Source organism: Vipera ursinii, assembly GCF_947247035.1.
Source record: "Vipera ursinii genome assembly, chromosome: 6".
Lineage (NCBI taxonomy): Eukaryota > Metazoa > Chordata > Lepidosauria > Squamata > Viperidae > Vipera > Vipera ursinii.
In genome coordinates this window covers 42,487,936-42,506,495 of record NC_139515.1, presented here as the reverse complement: position 1 = coordinate 42,506,495, position 18,560 = coordinate 42,487,936, and the positions used below count along the sequence as shown (strand labels likewise).

Below are 18,560 nucleotides of genomic sequence, written 5' to 3'. Positions count from 1 at the left end.
TCTTCATGAGCCTTCTTTCAACACCTTCACTGAGCAGTGCTTGCAGTTTTCAGAGGTCCAGGCAAAAAAAAAAAACATTAATCAGCTCCCACAGCCCAGTTTATTTACATATACAATGACATGTGCAATCTAGTATCTATTATCACAAAATCTGTATACTACCTGTACTATTTGCTGAAGAGGTAACAAAAAATCCGGTCTTTTCCTCCTCCTACCAATGCTGTAGCCACAAAGAGGAGCAAGCTTTGGCCACCAAAGAGCTCTAAAAGAGTAAGGGTATGATTGGGGATAGTGATGAAGAGAATAAGTGATAGCAACCAGGAGCACAAAATAGCTGCAACATCAGGCACACAGGACTGCTGTTTGTGCTCCCTACAAACATCTATCTTTCCTAATCTACTCTACCCAAATGTGTTTGGATTACAGATCCTAGGGTTCCCAGCCAGTATAATTAACAGACGTCTTGCAGTTGTGATATAACAAATTTGATGAGGCAAACTAGGCAAGGTTAACCGACAAATATAGAGAAAGTATATGTATATACTAGGAAGATGGGAGATGATTTACTCCAAGACTGGGACTGCCATTCTCTCTTCCACTTCAGATATTACTGTCTGCAGCTTTCTGAAACCAGCCTCCTGCAGTGCCACTAGACTATGGTGTGAATCCAGGCTATTAACTAAGTATATCAATCATTAAAGCCAGGTTAGGATCTGCTAGGAGATGAATTAAGTAGAAAATAGCAATGAAGTTTAAAAAATGACATAACCATCTATATTAATGCTATGTTTGGAGGATGAAATAGCCATAGTTATAAATGTAAAGTAGTATTTACCCATTTCCTGGGTCGGCCTCTTGGTCGTTTTTCTCCAGTGGCTTCTGCTTTCTGTAAAAACAAAGATACATGATATAGATCCAAATTATTTCTAATTACATTATTAGACAACCCTGGTGTTGAGGTAACTAGCGCCTACTTCCTGCAACACTGTTATTTTTATTTATCTACTGATTAGAAGGGAGCCACTAAGAAAAAAAATCTGCTATTATCTATTTTATTTTTTCTCCCCCATTCCCTATTCTTTCCCTTTTTCCCTTATGGAGAAAAGCTGAGCCCATCCTTTCATGAAACAGAATGAAAAGTTCATTGTTTAAGGAAGGATATGGCTTTTTTTAAAAAAAATGATATGCTATTCACTGTGATCTTCATGTGTCTAGACTACTGATAAGAATGTATGGAAAGCAAATCAACATTCTTGACAAAAAATATCTTTGGATGTATCTGTTTAAAGAACTTTTCTTTGTTTGTGGGCCAAAACAAACTCAAAATGTTAGCAATGACTGCTAACAAAAAAGCTGGGAATAGAGGAATGTAGGAAGATCAGAAAACATACTGTCTATACATAAATTGTATGTTACATTATTCACAGCATACTCAAAAGATACATTTATTTGAAAGGCTATTTCAATCCATTTTCCTCCTCTCCAATTCTAAACATGATTTTGGTGCTAAGTACTAATATTAATTCAAATCCTACAAATAAAAAACACTTTATAAAGTTAAATTCTTGAATGAATTTAACTGAATTAATATGATATATTGCATGAACACTTCAGTTTTTCTTACCATTCCAATTCATTTGCAAAAGTGGATAAAAAACAGTTTGAAATGTTGAATATCTATACCATTTATATTCTGTTATTATTCAAAAGGAAATTTCCTTTAAAGGTTAACACATTGTACAAAACTATACTACTTGTTTGAATAAGGGCTCTAGCTGAGTTTACACATAGCACAATCGCATAAGCCAATGTTTAACTTCTATAATGGATGTATTCATAAACATGCTAAGCCATGGCTTGCTTAGCTGCAATTCAATAAATAATAATTTGGTGGGTTCATATAAATTCTAACACAGATGTTTTTTAAAAAAACGAATTGGTTGGATTGATAAACATACCAAAGCAAAACTTAACTAATTATATCAGAGCTTTTCAACCAGTGGTACGGGTACCACCTGTGGTACATTGGCACCTGGCAGGTGGTATGCGACCATCCTAGAAAAGTGGTAGTGGGGGAGGGGAATGAGCTGAACCAGCGGCAGCACCGCACAAGCCTGAGCGAGAGATGGCTGGAGCTGCAGGGCTGTCAGGGCTCAGCGGAAGTGCCAGGATCAGCACTTCTTCAGGGCTCAGTGGAAGCCCCAGGATCAGCGCCAGGCTCCAGCTGGAGCTCGGCGCTGATCCTGGTGCTTCTGCTGAGCCCAGAAGAAGTGCCGATCAGCTGGAATGTTGCAGCATCCCCAGGTTTTTGTGATTTATATTCCGATGCTTAGCAACTGATTCATATTTATGACGGTCACAGTGTCCCAGGGTCATGTGAAGTGACCAAAACCTGCTGCAACCACCCAGCAGAGGGGGGGAATAAAAACCAAACACCCCCCCACCCCACCCCTGCTGCCAATCCTCAACAGAAATGCTCACAACAATGAAAACTTTGGACAGGAGGAAGAGTGCCACTGGGTGGGCAGGCAGGTGTCTTGCTTGGCTTTGGCTTGGGGGGCACTTTTTTCAGTGCCATTGTAACTTCCAACAGCCACCAAGTAAACTGTTGTAAGTCGAGGACTACCTGTATTTCATCACTTTTTTCCTTTTTTTGGGGGGGGTCATCAAGTTTTTGACACCTTGCTAGGTGACTGGTGGTACTCGGATGTTGCCATATCCTAAAAGTGGTACAATGGGTGAAAAGGTTGAAAAGCCCTGAATTATATCATGACTAAGGGCAATATGTGAAGCCACCTCCTGTCTCCAATGATAACCATTAAATATTCACACAGAACTACAGCCTTAAGATTTAAGCAGCACTTCTCCTGCATTACTTAATAAACAGTAGCCCTATAAGTTATTATTATTATTGACTTCAGGACAGGTGATATGGGCTGGGTAATTGTCTGGGATGTTTTGGAGGTATTCAGGGGCCTTGCTCCACAGATTACCAAATATGAGATGCTATTTCTTATGTTGGGCAACAGGAAGGGTCAGCTGGGTCTGCTGCTATTGTATCAGCCTTCTTGCTGCAAAGTGACTTCCCTACTCTGTGGCTGGGCTGGTGGTGGTATTCCCTGGACTCATGGTCCTGGAGAACCTTGGTCGTCATTCCTGGCCACAGGATCAGAGGTAGCTCAGTGGTCCCTATTTTTCTACTTGCATTTTTACGTGCTTTCGAACTGCTAGGTTGGCAGAAGCTGGGACGAGTAACAGGCGCTCACTCTGCTACGCGGCACTCGGGATTCGACCCGCCAAACTGCCGACCTTCCGATCGACAAGCTCAGCGTCCTAACCCACTGAGCCACCGCGTCCCTTTTGCATTGCATTATGTTATTGTAAAAAATACTGAAGTTAAAAACCGAATACGAACACTTCTGATTTACACAAGTGGAAACTAAAACATTACAACCTCACTTCAGGTCAGCAACTGGATATACTGAATTAATTTAATTCATTGCAGTACAGATATTCTAAAAACATTTAAAGTACTGTATCTAAAAATGTTATTTCCAGGGCTTTTTTTGTCACAGAACATCCAGAACGGAGTTCCGGCACCTTTTTGGGATGGAATCTTGTAGGATAGGCAAGGCGGGTTGTATGACATGTGTCATACAAAAAAAGCACTGGTTATTTCAAATCATATAATTTACCTGACCCAATCCTCTCATATTTTCATGTAAGTAAAAAAAGGTTTCTGTTGAGAATGCATGTTTTTAAAAAACAGTTACTGTAATGCATATCTTTTCCAGAGTGATAATTGTGTTATCCTTTTGCACAAATTCCTGAAACTCTCCTTTAATAGTCAAAACAGTTCTTCAAATATAATGTATTCATCTGTCATCTGTCAAGATGGACTTTAGAAATCTTTGGAGCTTCGCCCTAACTAGTATTTAAAACAAATGACTGTAATAGTATCATGATTGAAAAATAAAGGTATCTAAAAAGACAGGGAGAATTTGGTCATAGTGGAATGTTTCCCCTAAAATAATCATAACAGCAATTTCCTACCACTGAATAGTCTCTTGGTGGAAAACTCTTTTGATTACAGGATGTAGTTTTCAGATTAGACTTTATTCAGAGGGATAAGAAAGATAATGATATATTCCAGTTCAAAAAAAGAGGAAAGAGGGGACAAAGATTTCACAACAAAGTGATAATATCTTTCCAGCAATCCTATTGCTGTTACCTGAAAGTAAGGCCCAATGAATTCATTGAACTTTATTCCCAAGTGACCATAGTCAATGCAAACATTCTTAAAGGTACATTAAAGTAAGAACAACAAGCATCCAAATAAATGTTCCTGAAACTATATGTATATTCCTCAGTAGTAGCATTATTATACAACTAACTGATATAACTGTATAAGAAGAAAGAGGATGAGTTCAAAACAATTAGTCAGGCAAAGGTATTCATTAAGTTCTTTCTCAATTCTCTCAAGTAGGATCTTACAACAAAGTTTCACAGGGGAAACCTCAAGGCAACCTCAGCATGCTCCAAATTTCAAACCTCTTTGAACAAAAAGCCTGCACCTATTGCTGCACCTCTTCCCCAATATTGCCAAACATAAAACTGTGTAATTTCAAGGATTTTTTTGCCATCCCCTACCAAGGATGTAGTTTAAAATCAAAAACAGATACAAGAAAGAAAGCATTTCAGAAAGTTCATGTAGCTAAAGCCCACTGAAGTATAACAGAAGACATTTCACTAGCAAAATACAGATCGTCCTCGAACTGCAACCGCAATTGAATCCAAAATTTGTTTGACAGTTGCTAAGTGAGTTTTGCCCCATTTCACAACCTTACTTGCAACAGTTGTTAAGTGAATTATTGCAGTTGTTTAGCTAGTAACACAATTGTTAAGTGAATTTGGCTTCCCCATTGACTTTGTCAGAAGGTTGCAAGAGAAGATCATGTGACCCCGGGACTGCAACCATCATAAATATAAGTCAGTTGCCAAGTGTCTGAATTCTGATCATGTGAATCATGGGGATGCTGCAACGGTCGTAAGTGTGAAAAATGGTCATAAGTCACTTTTTCAGTGCTGTTGTAATTTTGAAAGGTCACTAAATGAAGTATTGTAAATTGAGGATTATCTGTATCAAAAATTCTATTTTTTCATTGCAAACGTATTAAACTTAGACTATCAACACTTCTTCAGTCATATTCAATGTCTCAAATTTTAAAACTTATAGCTTCATGAATCACTTTTCAGATATTAAGATTTACGTCTTCATCAGAGGTTTAGTCACACAGTAACCATGATTTATGGTATACCTGCATAATCAATTCACTGTATCTTCTGTTCTCTTAACATCCTGATAAGGTGAGTTACATCCTCACATATGGGTGAACTAGATGAAGCCTGACTTCATTCAATATGTAACATACTTTCCCATTAACAGCAGAAAGAGGAAAAAAATCTTAATTAGTTAAACCGTTTACCTACGTTTTTCTTTTGAAAGCAAACAAGATCTGATTGATGTTCTTTTAATCAGTTCATAATTCTACAAAGATTTAGTCTAAATAGCTGAAGAAAATGACTGCTATCATTTAGACATGTTCAGATGGACAGAATACTAAAAATGACATGATTCCAGAGTCTGCAATCATCACATATCAGTAACTTATACTATAACATTTGGCAGAATAATGCATTTGCCATTTACCACCAAGTTTAACATTTTAAATTCACCACTACACTCTAGCAAGTAGGATGACCACATGAAAATATTTTGCATGTGTCAGTTCCACTGGCATCCAGCTTCAAGTTTCAGAATCATGGTAAAGAATATACTGTATTCTGTCTATAAAAATAAAATCTGCCTCTTACTCATAAGCCTATATTTAAGTTACCGTGTTTCCCTGAAAATAAGACTGGGTCTTATTATTATTATTTTATTTGCCTCCGAAAGAGGCACCTGGTTTCATTTTCGGGGGATGTCTTACTCACCTCTGGCACCGACAGCCCTGCCGAGCAGGTCAAGTTCTTCTGGGGCCAAAGGAGCAGCTTCATTCTCCAGCTGCATTCTGGCCTGCATTTTGCAGTCAGGCCTTTCTGGAAGGCCTCTGCAGCTGAACACTGAGCTATGGATTCAATTCATAGCTCGGTTCTGCAAGACCTCTGCAGCCAAGAACCAAGCTATGGATTCAATCCATAGCTCAGTCCTCAGCCGCAGAGGTCTTGCAGAACCAAGCTATCTATGGATTGAATCCATAGCTCGGTTCTTGGCTGCACAGGTCTTCTGGAAAGGCCTGTGACTGTGAAATGCAGGCCTGGCTGCAGAAGATGCCGCAGAACAAGTAGGCCAGCAAGGAGAGGCCTGGCTGCCAGGTAAATGGGTGTGGGGCGCATGGGGCAGATCCACACCCCTACCCCTGCCCTAGCTTGATTTTTAGGTGTGTGCCTTGCCCCAAAACTAGGGCTTATTTTGGAGGTAGAGCTTATATTAGGCCCATCCTCAAAAATCAAGCTAGGGCTTATTTTCGGGGTAGGCTTTACTTTCGGGGAAAACACGGTACTAAGATTTACACAATAGCACTACCAAAAGACTACCAATCACAGTCAAACTGGAACAGACCGAATGCTGCCTGCATGGTTTCATACAAATTAGCACATGCTAAACTAATCAAATCACTGCTTTAACAGACATGGTTTGCTTTCTTTATAAGATTACATTTCTGATTGCTTTTAATAACTATCACCAGTATGTGAATATGGTTATGAACTATGCACAAGTCAACCTAAACTTATTTCTTGTTTTACTATGTGCCAAACTCTATGGCCCCATCATTTTCTATTTACCAGCATGGTCATAGCTATGGTACGATGTCATTTTTAAGGGCATATCAAGATTAAGTATTGTTTAGTAACTAACAGAGGAAGAATTAGTATCTGTATAGTACCTTAAGATTTATCCTGGCATAAGCCATAAATTACAGACACATTTGGAAGTAAAGGAAACATGCTAACAAAAGCAGCTCTTGAAGTGTTTTATTATGGGGGAAAGAAATCATTGTTCTAAATAAAAAAAATAGCTAGAGCAGCTAAAACCCTGCATCTTCCTTCACTTGTATGTTTGTAAATTTAACCAGAAAAGAGGGGATTGGTTTCTTTTCCTGGCCCAAGTATAAATAAATGGCAGTCTACATACAGATGTGATCTATGCTTGCAAATTAGGTTTCTTCTTCACTGTCTCATTGTGGGTAGTGTGGATGATACTGTCTGAAGAATGGAAAAGACAAATAATATGCTGGTGATATTCACAGTTTAGGCTGTTTATTTTAATTGACTAGTGAATAATAGGCATATACACATTTCAGAGGCAATGGACAAATGTAATCTCCACATTTTTTCTCAAAACAGTTTTAATTTTTGATAGTTAATATTATGAGAACTCACTTCCAAAAAAAAAACAATTTGTAACACAATACCTTAAATGTATATCTTCATTCTAAAAAAAATCAACTGTATTTTATCAAGCAAAGAATATGAACTGTAAATCTAAAAATCTAGAATATGACTCATAAGATATCTATACTTGTTTTAGAAGCTATTAAACAATTTTCCTCAAATATTTAAAAACTACATTTTTAAACAGCAATGTAAGAATTTGTTCAGTGACAGAAACATCTGAATTAGAACAGTGCTATCCTGCTTCCCATCTTTCTTGTTTTACCTCTTATTTGATTCCTTCGTGAACTTAAAACTTTAAAAGAGCTAATACTGCTGCTGTTCTTTTAGAAAGCTCTGTTAATTATACATTCATTTAGTTGTAGGTTTTATATTACTGTTTTTATAGGTTATTCCCTGGAATTTGTGCAGCAGACATGAAACAAACTACTCATTAGATCCTGCAGCATTTTTATGTATTGTCAAGTTTCACACTACTAATTTCCTAACAAGCTCAATTTGTTTTAAATGCCTCCCAGGCCCGATTTCTAAGTCTACCAGAAGCTGTGTAAGCTTTAAAAAAATGCAGGAAGAAATTTAAAATATACATCATTGAGCATTCCAGAACAATCCCAATAGATTTAATGGAATTTTCTGTAAAATATAACAAAGATCCATATCATTCATATATATATATATATATATATATCATATAGACATACACACACACACATACAGAGAGAGAGATTTTTAATTATGAAGTGTAAGAGTTCACAATTAATCATGAGCTTCTTTATTTGCCTGTCTGAATTCTAAAAGTATACATTTATCTTCTAATACATTTCAATTACTTTACTTTGAGAAAGAACCCACCTATTTATCATAAATTTTGGCAATATTTCATTACCTACAGAATCCACTTTTATGGTAAAATAATTTTAGCAGTGACAACTCCTGCTTTCAAATCTAGGTTGGAAATAAACATATATGTGTGTTTTAAAATTATTTAATAGCCATAACTCAGACCAATAAAAAGCATACAGTTACAATTAACAATAATATATTTTCCTAAGAATTCAATATACCAAATGTGCACAGTTACTTTGTATACATTGAAATTCCAAAGTGAGTTACAATTCTCAAAGGTCCAAAAAGATAAAGCACTTCTATGATTTATACATCTTTGTATACTTCTATACTTTATAATTTGTCTGTTACACTTTAAAATTTGTTTTTATTAACTGCTTTAACAATGGAAAGGCACAATATAATTTAAACAATACATACACACATACATACATACACACACACACACACACACACACACAGAGAGAGAGAGAGAGAGAGAGAGAGTTTTTCTATTAGAGCAAAGAAACTGAATTCATATGAATATACTTTTATAAAAACAAATCTATTTCCCCAATAGAGGATAATTAGGATAGAGAACCATGCATATATAAAATTAATTATCTACACCTCAACATTCTTAGAAATAGATCTTCAAAAACAGGCAAATAGTCCTTTTATTAAGTAGATATTTAACCCACATAAAGAAAAACTTAACCAATAGTCACTACTGTACATTCAATAATTATTGCAGAATATTGTTTGGAAGATATATTTTAGAAGATTTTTGAAAATCTAGATATTTATTGGCAGAATCCACTTACAACTTCTTGCACACAATCTTTTTCAATCACTGTAAGTTAAAAGTAAAGCTCCCTCTTCTGTGATAACCATTATACAACTCCTGTGTTTCAAAGAGCCATAGCATCTAGTAAATGGTATATTTTTAACACAAAACTGGTAACATCTGCAGAGTAAAATTATTCTATTAAAACAATCAATAATTTTAAGAATAACATCTTTGAATTATGAACAAAAGTGTTGCCATTCCTTTGTGAATATCTCTAAACTCCTAATTATTTATAAATCAAGTTAATATTATAAAATGATCATAAAGGTAAAGGTAAAGGTTCCCCCGCACATGCATGCTAGTCGTTTCCTACTCTAGGGGCCGGTGCTCATCTCCGTTTCAAAGCCGAAGAGCCAGCGCTTGTCCGAGGACGTCTCCGTGGTCATGTGGCCGGCATGACTAGACACCAAAGGCGCACGGAAACGCTGTTACCTTCCCACCATAGTGGTCCCTATTTTTCTACTTGCATTTTTACGTGTTTTCGAACTGCTAGGTTTGCAGAAGCTGGGACGAGTAACTGTATATGCACAATCCAAAACCTATTTGTTCTGCAAACTGAATTTAATAGAATCAATAGTTAGGATTATCCTGAGAGCTGATTAATTATCTAAATTTATAAATCTTGCTTATAAACATGACAAACTGCTTATTACAAAGACTAGAAGTATAAGTTTTGTGATGTGGAGTAAATAGCAGATTCACTAATTGGGTTCACTTATCATGTTAAATTATTATTTAAATTACTGGTGTTTGTTGAGTAAACTACTATATACGGGTGTTAAAAATATCACTAAGTCATCAGCGGTTTACAAAATCATAGAGAGTGATTTTGTATATCACACTGAACCAAAATCAAACACACTAGAGGTAGTTTTGACTTACAACTAGTTACTTACTAATTGTTTAAGTTATGGCAGACCTCCCCAGGATACCTACAACCTGATTTCAAAGTTCTGATGGCCAGCCCCCCCCCAGCAGTCATGTGATATTTTGGGTGCTTGATGACCGCCAACATTTACGACTGTAGCATCCTGAGATCACATTACTCTATTTTACAGCAGTTTTGCCCCAAACTGACATTTACTTCCAGTTTTTCACAAACCAAGCCCATAGCAAATCACTGATTCACTTATTTAAAAACCATCACACAAAAAAGTCGTAAAATTGGGTTGATCATGTGGATGACCCATATTACAACCATGATGGGCAGGCTCCTTTACAGTAATAAGTTGAGGATATTATGGTTCAGCAAGGATATTATGGTTCAGCAAGATACTTATATAGTTCAATTTTCTGTTTCCTCAGTGGCCAGCTATGGACCTAAGGAAAGCCTATAGCAGAATGTGAAAACCCTCCAGAAATTGTCATGAGATCTCTGATTTCTGTAAAAAAAATTAACAGTTTTACAGATTTACAAAAAAAATCAAGTAATTTACACCATGGATAGCTGTGTCCATTTGTAAGTTCAGTCTTTTCCCACCTGGTGCCCTCCATAAATTTTGGAATATTTGTTACCAGCCTACAAGAGAATGGTCATGAAATTCTGGGAAGAAATAAAGAAGACTGATTTAATTTTTCATTAAAGTTATTCCCATTAGTTGTCACTACTGCATCTTGTTACAAGAAATGTCACTGACTAATCATTGCATGCCTTATATTGCCTTCTATCCTTTTTATTGGATGATTGTGGGATTATGACTTTTAGCAGTATAAAATCTATTCATTTCCTTAGTACCATCTTTAATTTTATATCACCCTATCATATCACCTTACCTGGATTCTCTTTTAGGGGGGATTAAAATTACAGATTATTTTTGTTGTGTTTGTCTGCACTGTTTCTACAATATTCTTTTTAAAAATACATCTGCCTGTGAAATATATTTGGTATTTTAAATTCCATTTGCAAAAATGGGGAGAAAAAGGGGATCGGGCAAATGCAAAAGAATAAAATAGTTTTCTGTACTGAAACTCAAAGGAGCTAAATTAAAGAAAGACAAAAAAACACTGTCAGTCCTTAAATTTTAAAAAAAGCATTTATCTAGGTTGCTATGGTAATTCATAATTTCAACATTATTAACAATATCAAAACTGGTGTGCATATATAAAAAAGTGCTTAGACAAGTTTTAACTCGAAGAATACCACATCTGTATAACAATAACAGTATTTGTGTTTTTGTTTCTGATGTATTTGTAAATGAAAACCACTGATGGTAGCAACTGGTCTACCATGATTCATGATGTTTCAAAATTATTTAAAATTGAGGTCAGCAGTATCTTATAAAGAAACTGTAAAAAGCAAACCACTATACTATGCATTTGTCCATGATTTTTTAAAATAAAAACAGGGTTTTTTTTTGGTATTATGTGGTATTATGGTTTGGAATCTGTTAAATAAAAAAAATGTTTTGAGACAAAGTGGATTACTTCAATGAACTAGTCAATTCATGCTTCCTGCCCTTGACAACATTCAGAATGCATGTTTCTCCCCTCCGCAAAACATACTTCCTAACTCAAGCAAGGAATATAGAGGACAGTCTGGTATTCAACCCCTAATGTCTGATGAGGATGATAATAATGATGATCAGTGTATAAACATATATCCTGATACCCATCAATGTATTATTGAGCTTATACTTAACTATATAGTGAACAAAACATTAGAGTAATAATTTGCCTAAGTATATTAAATTTTTTCAGAATATGAACATTTAATGTTAGATACTAACAACAGTAGACTTTATTTAACAGTAGTAAACAGGGTTCATATATAGTGAAATCCTGAATTTGTAAACTAAACATATGTAGAAGCTATGCAAGGGGGGGTGAGGGAGGATTGCTTCTCATATGTCCAAGATCCTCCTCCAACATTCCTGCCTGAAATATTATTAAAATGGCCCAAACCCCGCACAGTGCAAACATTAAATGTGAAACTGTTTAGACAATAGCTAAGAAATAGGAGGTAATGCAAGCAAATCTTTTGTTCTGGACTACTCTCACCTTCTGAGCTGCTTTAGAGGGACTCTTGTTTTTGCTTCCTTTAGGTCTTCCTCTTGGTCTTTTGGGAGATGGCTCTCCTGTAGGTTCCTAAAAACAGAAAACACACTGTTGTCCCAAAAAATTCAACACAAATCTAAATACAAGCAACAGACCTTAAAGTCAACAAGTGACTCAATTTTATAGTGAAAGAGAATGTTAAACGTGGGAAATAACAGTATATGTTTATCTACATTAATTAAAATGTTTCTCCCTAGAAGCTTGAGCTCCATGGAAAAACAATGAAAAAGTATATCAGATACATTTTTCCCAACCAAATACACCTAATAAGATAATGTTTTGTCATTCTTGTCAGTGGAGGTTCTTCCCACTCACCTGATAATTGCTTATTAAATATACATTTGTAACCACTTGAGACTGGGATTCCAACCTTAAAGAACATTTAAGGCATATTTTTTCCTCTCATTATGAAAGTTACCAAAATGAGCTTTGCTTTGTTCTGTAGTTTACAATCCATTTTGTCTAGCTTAATGGAATCTATATATTGTACAGTATGTGTGGGGTCTGCATGTTTTGGCCTGATGAGAAAACAATTTAAAGTTTATAGCGTGACTGAGATTCAGAGTATATAAAATCAGTTTTTGTTCAGATATTTTGTTCCCCAATACTTTGTTTGATAATAAACAGAAGACTGTTTAAATGTGTAGGATTCCACTTTTCAGAATTCAAATGTTTATTTAATGGATCATATAGACTAAAAGAAAAAAAAACATCCACTTTCAAATATCAAACATTTTATTTAGATTACAGGATGAAATTCAACTAATTAAGTGCAGTTGTGAATGGGTCTTAAAACTCTGCTGCATTCTTTAGGTTGCAAAATAAATTAAGTCTGTAATCCTATACACACTTACCTGGGACTAAAACCCAGCGTTCAGTGAGGCTTACTTCTGGGCAGGCATGCACAGAATTTCACTGTACTGCTGTGTAACTGACATAATTTAAAAAATTTAAAAAATCAAGCCAGATAGCTATCATGTTCAGCACTGACTGGGAGAGAAGCATTTTTTTCTGAATACACTGTATTTCATAAAATATTCCATTTTCAAACCAGAATCTTCCAACACCACACACTTTTAAAAATAAACTGGTACTGGTGATGGTAAATTTTGCTACGACTGGGGGAGGGGAACACTGAAATCACGATAGCTTAATAAAGATAATACAAGGAATGTGTGTGTTTGTTTACAACCTCCTTTCTATATTTATTGCTTTATTGTTGGGGATGTGAAGAGAAAAATAAGAGTGTTAGGTTCTAGCTAATGATCACCCAACAGCGTCGCAAATTTAAGGGAACCCCCCCACACACACACACACTTTGAGGTATTTTACATTTCAGGTTTCAGATCAGTTTGCCGACCATCTGATTTGCTCTAAAGGAAGTGGTTTGATGCTAATGAATGAAATTTTTTATGCCGCGGAAGTCAGCTTTAAATGCACTTAGTAGTAGGCAATTCCTATTGCTAATAGCTGCCTCCGAGAAATGGAAACCAATCCAAACAACAACAGAAAAAGTTCTCCATGCTGCTAGGCAGCGTTACAACGGCAACCTTAATTGGTTGCATCCGCAGAGAATCTCTCTCCACATGACTTGAAGGACAACTCGGGTATCCCCGTAGCCTGTTTACTTTGCCAAATGTAGCACATAGTAGTTATGGATTTCACCTCGTGGAAAAAAAGGGAATGCCCAGGACTCAAATGTCCCACGAGCACTCACCCAGCCCTAAACCACGAAGCACTATTTCTCACACAGAGTACTCAGTTTCCTGGAAGGGAGGGGGGACCAGACTAAGCCTCGAGGAAGTCAAACAATCCTACAAAATGCAAAGTAAACACGCAGCCAACAATGGTTCCCCCTTTGAATCACACAGTTGGGGAGTCTGACTCCCCCCCCTCCCGGCCACGATGGGAGGGGGTGAAGTCGGATGGGACCATAGGCGGCAGCAGCCACTGCGAGACCAGCTAAGAAGACACATGGCACAAAGATTGAGACGTAGCGAAGACAGCCCTGACTCCCATTCTTCTTTTCAGTCCGCTCACAGGCTCAGATTTAAACTTTGCTCGAAACTAGCCTTTGAGCGCTGGTTGGTGGGACCGGAGCCGCTCCGCGTTACAGAGTAAAACCACACAATAAAGGCAAAGATAAGTTTTCGCCAGTTCAAAAGAAACAAACGCGCGCTCGCTCGCACATTTCTCCCTTTCATGCGCGCGCGTGCACACACACACACACACACACACACACACAAACACATACCGCTCCTTCCCCTTGCCAGTGGGATTTGCAACTCTGACCCGCTTCATTACAATTGCTAGAGAGCAAAGAAACCCGTTGTGGCCGCCAAAACACTTTTACATCTACCAACACACACCGCCAATGCTGAGGAGCTTGCAAGGCACGTGCGCGCCCAATTCTCACATATCTCTGCTCTAGTCTAGGTTAGCTTAGAAATTACTGACTTGGGGCTGTTTCCTGGGTCTCCCTCGTCCCCTCTTCGGCGGTTCGGCGGTGGCAGGTTGTTCTTTGGCAGCCGCTGAAGAAGTCGAAGGCTGCCCGGCTCCGTCACCTCGTGTGCTCATCGTGACTCCTCGCTGCCTTTCAGCTTATCGGCAGGCTCTCGGGTCGCTCGCGCTCTGCTAGGCACCTTGGAAAAACGGGAGGATTCAAAGGCGACCCCGTCAGCTCGCAACCCCACGGCAGGACCGGCAGCGCCGCTATCCCTACCACCACCACCACGCCGGACGTCCTGGTGCTGCCAAAAGGAGAGGAGAAAGGGAGGAGGAGAGGAGGAGGAGGAGGAGGAGAAGCAGAGGAGGAGGGAGATGATGGTGGTGGTGGCGGTGGCAGCAGCAGTAGCCGGCCAGTGAGGCTGGTGCTGCCGGTGGCGGCAGCAGAAGGAGGCGGAGGTGGAAATCTCCCCCCTTTTTTTTTTTACAATTTAGCGCATGGATGGAAATGCAGGAAGATGGAGCTGCTGACTTTTTTGTTTTGAGCAAAAGTGGAGGGAGTGGAAAGAGAAGCGCTTGAAATGCTAGGAGAGAGCAGTGGGTCGGTGGGCGGGCCAGCGGGAACGCTCCTTTTACGAGCGCAAAGCAAAGTGGGGGGCTCCGCAGACTTCGGTGCGTTCAGCGGCAACCCGAGTTAGAGAAGGCACTCGGAAAAGTGTATAACCCAGAGCGCCTTTCGGCTGGGCTGAAACCGGATCGTGCACGTTGGGAGATCACACCGACACAAGAAAGAGAAAACCTCCGGGAGGTTTATGCGTTTTGCCTCCGTGATGATATGACGAGAGAGAACAGCCGGCAAGAGAATGGAAACGCTAGGAGAGCCTGTCCGCGATAAGTAACCTGCGTTGAAAAAGAAAGAAAGAGAAATCTTTAGCCCTGGGTGAGAAAGAAACCGGAGGCAACAAGAGGGGAGGGGTAGGCCACCCTGAGGAGCGGGAGGAGGAGGAGGAGGAGACAAAACCAGAGAAAGGGGGGAAAAACAGATGACTGGACCTAGACCAAATACTGTAAAACATTAAAAACAGCAATCACACCTCAAAGAATGTGTGCTTCAAAGATGGTACCTGACCAAAGTTGTGCTGCCCAACTTGAAAGTATAAAATGGCTGAATTGGTTGAAAGGAACCAAATAAATCAGGTTTCCTCATGCAGATGGCTTTTCCCTCCAAATTGCTGCGGGGATCATTTTTCTTGGGAGAAATGCTACTAAAACAAAAACACTAAATACTACTAAAACAAAAGTTCAGTATATACTTCCCAAAAAATTATTTGAATGTGAAATAATTAGCACATAATTCGAATACCTGCCACCATCTTTTCTTTGCCTTTTGTTAAATCCTTTAATCCATTTTTTCTCTACCAATGGCATTCAGTTATATTTATCCAGTACTGGTTTTTTTTTCAATGAATCATCAAAATCAAGCAACAAAAATGGTTGAATGAGTTCACTTCCAATCTGTAAAACTCAAATACAAGCACAATTTTATGGCCTCCCTGGCTAATGTATAATAATAGCAGAAGCTACAATAGTAAAAATTTGCTTTGATTTAGATAAAACAATTATATATTCACCTAATTCCCTCCATTGCCTGTCTATTTCCTTGGCAATAATTCACCTCTCTGTTTTGAACTCCTGTATGCATTTTGTTATCATCCCCCTTAGCATGTTCTTTTTCAAATCCAGGCCGTGAGTTACCATCTTTAGTTTTTGTAGACTTCTACTTTCAACTGCGTTCTTTCAATTATTCAACATTCAAAATGTTTCTACCACTCTGAGATGTCTTTTATGTTCTTTATGTTAAATAAATAAGGTAGTAGTATACAACCTTGGCACATTCCTTTCTTAATTTTTATACATACACAGATACATACATGTATGTGTATATATATGTGTGTGTGTGTGTGTGTGTGTATATATATATATATATATATATATATATATATATATATATATATATATATATATATATATATGGATCTTCGGTCATTCGGGTTTCTTCCTGCGTAGAACTAAAGGTGTAGGTGCAACGTTTCGACGGAATCCCATCCGTCATCATCAGCCTGGAGGCTTCAGCTTCCTTCTTCTGGTTCCGAAGATCCACATATAAACACCCGCGAAAACCTCAGATATATATATTGCATATTTAGCCTGAAAGAAACATGATGCTGCCTTAATGTTTTAATCAAATATCTCACACCACAGAAACAAATATATTAATAAAGAACCTCTTTCCACACTAACAATTTAGATCATGTTTTAACCTCACTAAACCATTACAGAGGCTGTGAAATCACCTTTTCAATACAAATGAAAAGGGGTGTGGAGCTCCAGTGTGTAGATGACAGATCACTTTAAATAAAGCATGCCTGCTAAATCCATCTTCCTTTGGCAGCCATAGAGATAGACTCCAGCAATGCCAACTTTTCACACCAAACAGAAAAAGTTCTATGCCTCCACAATTATGACTCTTGGCTACACTTAATCTATAAGTGAGGAATAAAAATAAAGTATCACTTCATGTATTATTCCCAAATGTAGCTGGTGCAAAATAGACGTCAAACATATTTCACATAAAAAGACCTTACTCACCATATTGCTCAAAAATTATATGATAATTGGATTAAAGTATTAAAGCAGATTGCAAAAAAGAATGTATTATTTAGATGAATGAAACTGATATAAAAATAATTTTATTCTCATTGATGTCATATTAAAAACAAAGTTATCCCTCTTTCTATAATTGACAGTGATTATAGAGGAAGAGTGTTGGCATCAAAACAGCAATAAGCAGATACAGTAACGGTCTTCTGCTGCTACAAGTGACTCTATTGGTACTGTCTATGGACTATGAATAAAAAGATAGGAACAATCCAGGGACAATCCAGACCCATTGGGACATTATTCTTTCTTGCTGAACCAAATCAATCCCTAAATTTACAAGGGAGTTGAGAATAATCAAAAAGTGGAATGATAGCTGTAGTGCAAAAGGAGAAATTCTCAAGACACATCAGATCAAGCAGGGATTAACTCCCGACTGAAGTCCTTTTCCATGATAATGGGAGCAAGAAAGCAAGCCAGCATGTTTCTCCTATATGGTAATACATCTCAATCACTCAGATGTGATGAGAAGGAGCAAAAGCAATTGGTGGCTTATTTTGAGCAGCACACATAATTCTTTGCACATAAAATAATCAAAGCCACACTTCAGTCGGATGCCAGTGTTGGGGTCTGTTTCTAGGAAGGCAACTTCAGAAATTACTTGTCCTCTCATTTGGGGTATTTTTTTTCACGGCTTGTTGATCTAAACAAGGTGTGAACAGATGTGGAAAAATTACAGCCTGGTTTTTGATCACTTCTTTCTTAATGATTATCAGTTACTAACCTTATCATAGTTGAGGGAAATGATAGGATTTTCTTGATTCCTATGAATGCCTTAAAAAAAACAGTTAAAAGACACAAAATGAAGCAACTCTCCCTTAGCTGAAAAATTCTGTGCAATTCTAAACCAAACTTAAATATTACATTCTTGAGAAGGATGCACTAGACACATTTGACTAATATTGATTGTCTGGCCTATTTCTGTTCTGCTGAGCTTTGATGCTAGCTTTAACTAACTACACTACAAAGTGGAAGGGGCAGAATTCGGCTTGTTTTCCTGGTTACCCTAGTTTGTTTCAGTGCCTTCTAGATCATGTGATGGGATTAGGTTTGGGACTTTGGGTTGAAGTGATAGTGATCTTCGTTGGACCACATCCAGAAACTGATGCTGGGGGACTCTGGTTGACACCTAGATCTACAAGATTCCATCTCGTCGCCCCATGTCATTCACAGCTACGTAAAATTATTCAGGGATATCATGCAATATGAAATT

General features: G+C 37.8%; 1 protein-coding gene across 1 annotated transcript in view; it reads right to left on the bottom strand.

Annotated features, from left to right (window-relative positions):
* Nucleotides 1-14,761, bottom strand: part of HMGA2 (high mobility group AT-hook 2) — a gene marked incomplete at both ends in the record, with an annotated part of 214,991 nt that extends 200,230 nt beyond the window's left edge. Inside the window, 3 exons of the mRNA XM_083365607.1 lie at nucleotides 836-886; nucleotides 12,128-12,214; nucleotides 14,642-14,761. Of these exons, the coding sequence (XP_083221733.1) occupies nucleotides 836-886; nucleotides 12,128-12,214; nucleotides 14,642-14,761 (258 nt within the window). The remainder of the gene's footprint in view (nucleotides 1-835; nucleotides 887-12,127; nucleotides 12,215-14,641) is intronic.
* Between the last annotated feature and the right edge of the window lie 3,799 nt (nucleotides 14,762-18,560).